Below are 8,767 nucleotides of genomic sequence, written 5' to 3'. Positions count from 1 at the left end.
AAAGGGCTCCCATTGGTCAGAGCGGGCGCACAGTCGGAGGGCGGGAGGCGGCGGCCGTTGGCCGCTAGGGGGCGGCCGTTAAAAGGCCGGGGCGGCGCGTGAGGCGGCGGCCGGTGGGAGGCAGTGAGGGGCCGCGGGGGCCGTGAGGGGAGCGGGGCGGAGGCGGCGGGGTCGGCGGGTCACGGTGGGAGGCGGTGCTGCCCGCAAAGTCGGTGGGCGGGAGGGGTCACCGGAGGAGAAATAAAATGTAATTGGAGTTTGGTTGTGTTTGCAGATCCGCGTTGGTTGGGTATCGAGTGAGTGGCAGCGGCGTCGCGTAAGTTGTGGGTAAAACCCCATGTGGAGAAGACATAATTACTTCTGCCTAGCAGCTATGCTGCTGGTAGAGCTTAACAGCCGTTTAAGAGGACCTGTACAAGTGCTGTGCTGCTTCTGTGTTGTACAGTCTGTTGGATTCTGCTAAGTATACTGGTGCTAAGAAGCAGCATTCACATTGCTTTTGTCTCCGTGTTCTGCATTTCACTGCTGGGAAACACCTTTGGGTTTGTGAGGTGATCACACTGAAGCATAGGTGCCGGACAAGAGACTGCATAAATCACAGGAAAAGGACAGGACAAGAGGTTAAGTTATAAAGCATTTCAATTTATGAAAATTTCCTTTAAAGTTGGGACTTAGGTGAGCTGACAGCTCTGTAGACCCTAAACATGTTACCTTCTCTTCAGGGAAAAGATTTATTAGATTGCACTTGCCATTAGGGGTAGGGGGAAAAAAAAAGAGAGAACGTAGCTGAGACTTATTTGGAGTCTCATGGGCTAAGGAATGAGTAAACCCTGACAGTGTCCTACTTTTGGCTGAAAAGGTTACTGTCCCTAAGCCCAGCCTTGGAGCTAGTCACAGCTCTCCGTGTTAGAAGCACTGCATTAGCTACCACTTTTCTGGTGTTGAAGCTGTCAAAAATGGCATTAGGGAGCGCTCACAAGCGCTCAGCCATTGTGTGTGGAACTAGCGGTAATCTCAGCCAGGGGAAAAGACTCAGGGGAATTATTTTAGTTACTGACTTATTTCAGTTGTCACAAGTTCAGATGGATGAGCTTGTATAGTCAGATGTTCACTGCTAAAATTCTCGTGCATCTAAAAGAGGAAGGGCAATGACAAAATGATGTATTTTACTGATAGGCTTGGAAAATTCTTACTTTTTAGCTAAGGTTTATTTTCTGCTGGTCTGAAACATTCAAGATAGTAATGTGAGTCCCTTCCTCTTTTAGATGCCCTGTTCATTTTGTATGTTGCTATGTTTGGCTTATAAGACAAAAAGGCTGTTTTTCTGATGCATAGCAGTTTCATCCTGTGATCTCAAACTCTTCAAGTTTTCCATTGCTAGTAGCGAAGAATTCTAATTACATCCTTGTTGACAACTTTGTTAAGGAATGGCTGACGAGAACCCATTCCTGTCCTAAATAGGCGTTTTGGCTCTGAAGGGATGACAGAAATAGAAAAGAGTTTTGTCAGTGAAGTGCTACAGTGTGTTTATTTTCAGTGGCTTTCTTAACAGTGCGAGGCTTCCTACCTCTTCTCCCTTCTCCTTCCCCCTGCTACTGCTTTATATTTTCATTTGCACCTTGGTATTGCTTAATTCTGATCAGATTTCATTTGCAAAGCTGACCACTGCACGGGACAAAGTTGGAGCTTACAAAATCAATAACTGAACTTGAAGACTGGGGGCCATCAATACCTAGCATCAGCACATCTCTCCTTCACGCTCTTTCATCTTCACTGACATTCAGCATTTATTTATTAATACTAGCAACACAGGGGTGACAAAGACTGAAATGTCACACTGTATATTTATTGCTCAAATTCTGGAGAACTTGGTGTTTCTGTAGTATTTCATAAGTATTGCACAGTCACTGACCATGTTCTGTGTAAGTATAGGGTGTTACCAACTTGGGAAGTCAAAAAAGCTATGTAGGGAGCCCACAACAGAGAGGATGCCCCAACCTTCCAGACTCCAATTCTTCATTTATTTCTGCTGCACAGCCTCAAAAGTAGGAGCATAAAGGGATTTCTCCACTGAGAAAATACAGTAAACACATTCTGTTCCACTGCCTTTCAATGCTACTATTGAGGTCGTGAGGATTGAACAAGATAGGAAAGAAGTAAACGTAAGAAAAGCTCAGTAATGCAAGTTTTTTTTTGCATTTTGTTGGGATTTTTGCTTTGTTGTTATTCCTGTGAAAGCATTTGTTACCTATCTGCACTGCACAGGAGGAATGTGGCTCTGAATTGCACTCAACATTTTTATAAAAGTTGAAAAAAGCCTCATTGTATGAAATAAATTAGTCTATTTATTGCACGTGCAGAGTTGGAATATAGTGAAAATTCAGAATCCATCAGGAGAGGCACTTCCATGATAGAAAAACAGATAAATGCAGAAGTTTCAAATTCTTTGGCAATTATCTGTTAGTACTGATAAAATGTTGTGTTGCTACTTGTCTACTAAATATAGTGTCCAAGTAATTTTAAGAATTGCTACTTACAAATCACCATTATAACCAAATGGGGGAGAAACTGCATGTTTGTGATCTGCTTTTAAGTTTTCCCAGCGACGTTTTGATACGTGGTACGATAGATCTATAAATGGATAAGGAAGTTAACTGTAAAGGGAGATCAAGCAAAGAGATCAGTGCAACTAGCAAAAATGCTTTTAAACAGTACAGGCCTTTAAAAAAACACCAAGGTAGTTAGACTGAAGTTTTAGAAACAATATACACGTGTTTGTTTAGGAATTTAAAAAGACCACACTCAGTTCAACCACTGCTCAGAGTCTCAGTTACAGTGCACGTTTAATCTGAAATTCCTGGCGTGAGTTGTTATTCGAGGCCCCCTACCCAGCTGTTTTTTCCCCTCCAGATTTACGGCCTGCGACATGGCGGGTCTGTGCTGGAAGCTGTCCGTCTGCTTTCTCTGCTCTCAAGTTGTCTCAGGAGGAGTTGAGGAGGCGCGTTACGTCGCCGCTGTGTATGAACACGAGTCCATACTGAGCCCCGACCCCACCGCCCTCGTCGATCGCCGCTCGGCGCTGCAGCTCATGGGCAGAAACCTGGACATCTACGAGCAGCAGGCAGTGGCTGCTGCAAGGCAGGTATGCCACGGCTTAGGAGTGGTCGCGTGTGTCCTATGTATATATAGAGTAAGTGCTATTTGAGGATAATCTTTCACATTTGTGTTCCCAGGCAACTGCAGCCATATTTATATACATAAGTATGGTCTGTTTTTTTCGGACATTCTGACCTGCCAGCGGCTCAGGAAAAAGTCAGGCCAATTAGCAACTTGCCTAACTTGAGGTATTCCAAGCTTGGAAAAACATGCCTATAGTTATTTAGCGTAGGGAAATTATTTTTCTATTTTGGTCTGAATACCTGCCTCCTTTCTGCTTTCTTCAATGGAATGTTTTTATTGAAAGATTGTTTTACGTCTCTGGCTTTGATTTTATTCCAGTACTCTCAATGGAAATTCCTGAATGTTTCTAAACACCAAAGAAGTTTAATGCTTTGGAAATGAATGTTCCACCATTAACAGTTTTGTGGAAGTAAAGTTTTCCATTCCTTTCTCCTACCGTTCATGGAACGGTCCTTCCTAAATATATTCAGAGGAGAAAGACTTGTATTTCTGGCACTTGTTATGCACAGCCTCCTTTCCCTTCCTCCCCAAGAAAACTCAAGGCTGCTTCTAGTCAGAGGAAGCAGGCCTTATTGTTCCTATGCAGAGAAGAAGTGATTTGCAGGTTACACAAAGCTGTTGTTTTTGAACAGAATTAACATTTTTATATAATTTTAGAAGGTGGTGGGGTTTTGTTGTTGTTATTGTTTCTTTTGAGAAGTTCAGGTTCCTGGGCCTCACAGTCCAGAAGCATGATAGCTATTTTTATGCAGTACTGCATCCAAAACACCATAAATTATCCTGAAGCCATAGCACAGATAACACATTTGAACTGACTTTTGAAAAGACATGGGGATTTGAGTGACTGATGCTAGGTCTGACGTAAGAGGAATCAACCGTTTTTTCAAGAACAGGTATCTGTAAGTTTTAGGTAGTGCCAGCCTAGCCCTGTCATGGCTGCATTGCTACTAGGGCATGCACTGCTTCCACAGCCAAGCTGTTTCTGAAAACAATCCTACCTGGATTGTTTGTTTTTAGGAAGGATTCCAGTAGGACTGGACTCAAGTGATACTGCTCCTTTGACACAGTTAACGGTATGTTTGATGCAGATCTTGCACCTTTGATAGACTTCATCCACAACTGGCATAGTTCTGAAAACAAAGTTAAGACAAATTTTAACATCATTAATCTTTAACCTGAATGATGTTGTTCTTGTGACTCATGTGAAGGGAGAATATTTCTGGTAAGAATTTAGAGAAGTCTGCGCTTACTAACACACCCTTAAAATAATGTCAAGTTATTTCTCGAGCTAAAGTTATGACTTAGGTTAAATATATATATATATATATTATATATATATACAGTTACACCTACCATGCTGTTAAAGAAAAGATACATTCAAACTACATTCAAATCAAAACAAACTTGGATTATCCTTAACTTTCTTTAGCTCTTCTTCACCAATATATTCCTTTCTTTTCATTTCATATTTAGGTTGGTTTTGCTATCCCTACAAAACGTGCATTTGTTTTATATACAGGGGGCACAGATTATTGTTTTTCCTGAAGATGGAATCCATGGCTTCAACTTCACCAGAAGATCCATTTATCCTTACTTAGATTTTGTTCCACATTTACACGCTGTGAAATGGAATCCATGCAGAGAGATGTATTTGTTCAATGACACAGAGGTAATTGTAGGAATGTTTTCTGTAGAGAACTGGAATAACTAAATGCTAGATTCATCCTCCAAGTGCGTAACTACCTCTAGTTTTGCTTAGGGAAGCAAGCAAGAAGTGTATCAACTCACGGTATCAGATTCTGTTTTCATGTACTCTGTTGATGCTGGTTTAATTCTTAGCAGAGGAGGATTTTAGATACATACAAGAAAGATTAGCTTCTTTATGAGCCTTCTGGGCTTCTAAACTCCTGCTTCCCACCCTATAGAATGGTAATATCTTATTACATATCTCTTACACTGGTAGTGGTTTGGGATTTTATTTTGAACGACATTGTTTTAATAAAACAACATTACAGTATCATCACTTCTGATACATTCTTGTTACTCAGTCTTAATAGTCTGAGCTTTCCGTGGATGTAATGACTTGAGAACATTCTGTCTCATTGATTGTCTGTAAAAGTACTTGCAAAAGTAACAGGGCTGGACCTGCTAAAATGTAATAGAAGTCACAACTTAACACAGATAGAGTGTGATTACAGAGGAGGTAACCTGCAAGTTACAAAAATAGTACTTCCATTTACTCTTCTGGACCTAATGTTAAAAATTATGCTATACTTAGTAATACAAACTATTTATTTCTCTAATATTACAGTAGTCAATACTGTAATTGTTCATGTGCCTACTAAGACAGCAGAATTCCTGTGCAAACAGGGATCTCAGTTATAAATGGTGACCTACTTTGACCTATGAATCCTTATTACCAATAACCATGCGCAAGCAAGCAAGCAAAAATTTAGTTTGACATTCAGATCCTATTAGGAGTTTGCAGTTCTGGAAGTCTTTGGGTTTTATTGCAGTTAGCCAGGGCAAGCTTGATTTGAAGACACAGAATGAAAAGATTTTTAAAAATAAATTTTAAATGGTGTTTTATGGTGATATACCTTTATTTGCTGTCTTTAAATAAGCCAAACAGACAAAATAAGCAGTATGTTTAAATTCCCACCCATTTTGCTACTTGCATCAGTCAGCACTCTCGCTAATGCACAGCTTCTCATTTCAGCAGAACTACAGAAAATGTTTTGAAGATATGTTTTATATCAACACATAACTTTAAATTACAGTGATACCCCACCGTAACCTAAAAAGCTATCCAAAAATATCTACATAATCTGATTTAAGGTGGCCAATATATCTGGTTGGCATGGTGCAGTGCAGAGAAATCCTAGGAGGCCTGTATCTCAGAAGCCAGTAAACTGTGTTCTGCCTGAGCAATACATATGCCTTCTCAGCAGCGGTATTCAGTTTGGGGGTCAGCCCTAGGAACACGATTTACGTTCTACTGGCTTATTTGTGCTTGCTCAGATTTAGCTTCAGATATATCTGCACCGTGATATCTGCATCATACTGGGCGGTCCTACCCACACAGAAAATGAACGCCAGTTAACATGCAGCTTTCTCTAGGTTCGAAGAAACATCCCAGTCGTACTGCAGTCTAACTTTCAGAATTTCTTTTCTATAACTAAGTAAAATCGGTTTATATCTCTGCTTCTCTAAGTTGTAGGTAGTAATCACTTTTTTTTTTTTATTTAGGGCAAAAACTCTAAAAGTAGTTGAAGTAACAAAAGATTGCAGCTGCAAGTGATCATAATTAGAAGTTTGTCTTTCTAAAGGTAAACGTAGATCTGTTGTGGTGGTTTAAGGCCACTGGTGCGCCAGCAAGCCCTCGAAGTAGAGAGAAATATTTTTTTACTTGTCAGGAAATAAAAGCCAGATAATTTTTTTTCAAAGCCATTTTGAAATTAGTATCTGAAATACTTTTTGGTCTAGAAAGTAATGGGTTCCAATAGCTTTCACCATAACTTTATCACTATATGTAAATTTTACAGATAAGTTCAAATGTATTGATTTCAACTGGAAATTGAACAATTTGAACAGTATGAAATACGTTATAGTTGCTGAAATAAAACTTATCCTTCCGTATCCTGTTTCTCCAGGTTCTGCAACGTCTGAGCTGCATGGCATTGAACAACAAAATATTCCTCGTGGCAAACTTAGGAACCAAGCAGCCCTGTGGGCACACCGATCCTCGCTGCCCATCTGATGGCAGATACCAGTTCAATACCAACGTGGCATTCGATGATGCCGGTATGCTGGTAGCCACCTACCGCAAGCACAATCTGTATTTTGAATATGCTTTCGATGCCCCTCCAGAGCCTGACTACAAGCTCTTTGAGACCCCTTTCGCTGGCAAGTTCGGTATGTTCACTTGCTTTGATATACTCTTCTTTGAGCCTGCAGTGAAGCTAATCAGACAATACAACTTAAAACAAGTTGTATATCCCACTGCCTGGATGAACCAGCTCCCGCTCCTGTCTGCTGTAGAGTTTCAACAAGCTTTTGCAACAGCTTTCAACGTCAACATTTTAGCAGCTAATATCCACCACCCTACCTTGGGCATGACAGGGAGCGGCATATACACTCCAGCCAAATCGTTCATCTACCACAACATGGAAAGCTATGGTGGCAAGCTCATAGTTGCAGAAATTCCTGTGATTACCACTGATTACAAAACCAGTTTAGGGAGTAATGAAAGATTCAGAGAGAACTTACATCACTCGTGCAAGACTTTCACAAGTGCTTCAATGGATGATCAAGTTTGCTTTAAGGAGGGACAGGAGACGCCTGCTAGAGTATTAGAAAAAGGAACCGAACAGTTACCTCCCCAGTTCTATGCAGAAATGATGTATGACAACTTTACTTTTGTTCCTGTCTGGGGTGAAAAAGGAGAGCTCCAGGTTTGTTCCAACACCCTCTGTTGTTACTTAAATTATCGGAGAGCTGTTTTAACGGATGAATTATATGCTTTGGGAGTTTTTGATGGGCTCCATACAGTGCACGGCACATACTATGTCCAGGCCTGTGCTCTAGTAAAGTGTGGTGGTCTCAGCTTTAGCACTTGCGGGCAGGAGGTTACGGATGCCTCTGCATTGATAGATTTCCAGCTATGGGGAAATATGAGTACTCCATATATCTTCCCTTTACTGCTGACATCTGGCATTACCTTGGACTTTGCTGATCACATGGGCTGGAAAAACCACCACTATTTCATGAGCAAAAATAGAACATCATCTGGCTTACTGACTGCTGCTCTGTACGGGAGGTGGTATGAAAAGGACTAGCACAGATATTTGGCTGAATCAAACTGCTTACATTTTCGGAGCATGTATCTTAACACGAACTGTTGACTATCTGTACTTCGAAGCTCTTCAGGTATGTTTGTTACACGATCGGCCAATTACGTTCCCCATTTGAAACGATAACCAAAGCAATTAATCTTAGAGGCTATAAACCACGGTCTGTACCTTGGACGCGTGTGTCATTCCAGAAGTAAACAAACTGCCTTGTAACTATGAAGGCTTGTTATAATGTGTTGAGATGTTTTATACAGGGAAAATAATCTCTCATTTAAACTGAATTTGCCCCTTTAAATTTAATCTTTTGTTTTTCTTGGGTCTTGGCTAGGGTTATGGAAATAAATGGAATGGAAAACCACTACAAAAGGAAGAAAAATAGGGAATGGAGTCGATGACACAAATACCATGCATGACGTGCATGAAAATATAGCTTGTATATGGTGAAGTTCTGATTTCTGGTTAGGGTGCAAGGATTTCTTTTTTCTTATTATCAACCCCCAACCCTCGCCCCCAGCTGAAATGATTACCATTGACTGGCTGCTTGGTTGTCTGCAGTTCTGTTAGCAACCACTGTAACTTTTCCTATATACTTTGAAGAATAACTGAACGTTACTGCTTTAAACATCTATGGAACAACACATCTGGGGAAGAGTATATCAACCGACTGTGAAGCACTAGGCTTCATTAAGACAATTTCCACCCTCCTGTGCAAGGAATTGTGTTTAAAGAAAACA

At 40.8% G+C, this 8,767-nt stretch overlaps 1 protein-coding gene across 5 annotated transcripts; it reads left to right on the top strand.

Annotated features, from left to right (window-relative positions):
* Positions 1 to 30: 30 nt before the first annotated feature.
* On the top strand, positions 31 to 8,249 carry BTD (biotinidase). Of its 5 annotated transcripts, none has more exons than XM_083825125.1 (5): positions 31 to 113; positions 275 to 316; positions 2,911 to 3,142; positions 4,700 to 4,849; positions 6,834 to 8,249. In XM_083825125.1, exons 3-5 carry the CDS (start codon positions 2,927 to 2,929, stop codon positions 8,016 to 8,018), a joined length of 1,551 nt encoding a protein of 516 aa, XP_083681251.1. In that variant the 5' UTR covers positions 31 to 113; positions 275 to 316; positions 2,911 to 2,926; the 3' UTR covers positions 8,019 to 8,249. The 5 variants fall into 5 exon arrangements, with proteins under 5 accessions (XP_083681251.1, XP_083681250.1, XP_083681252.1 ...); XM_083825124.1 differs by lacking the exon at positions 31 to 113 and adding an exon at positions 114 to 147; XM_083825126.1 differs by lacking the exon at positions 31 to 113 and adding an exon at positions 138 to 179.
* Positions 8,250 to 8,767: the final 518 nt, after the last annotated feature.

This window comes from Anser anser (genome assembly GCF_964211835.1).
Source record: "Anser anser genome assembly, chromosome: 2".
In the NCBI taxonomy this organism is placed as follows: Eukaryota; Metazoa; Chordata; class Aves; order Anseriformes; family Anatidae; genus Anser; species Anser anser.
The sequence above is the reverse complement of the archived record's forward strand: the minus strand, read 5'-3'. Positions and strand labels throughout refer to the sequence as shown.

Bases quoted from the DNA above. Each gene is read 5' to 3' on its own strand.
- BTD (XM_083825125.1), top strand. From the start codon at position 2,927: ATGGCGGGTCTGTGCTGGAAGCTGTCCGTCTGCTTTCTCTGCTCTCAA. The intron at 3,143-4,699 runs GTATGCCACGGC...TTTTATATACAG, and splicing joins CAGTGGCTGCTGCAAGGCAG to GGGGCACAGATTATTGTTTT. The intron at 4,850-6,833 runs GTAATTGTAGGA...CTGTTTCTCCAG, and splicing joins ATTTGTTCAATGACACAGAG to GTTCTGCAACGTCTGAGCTG.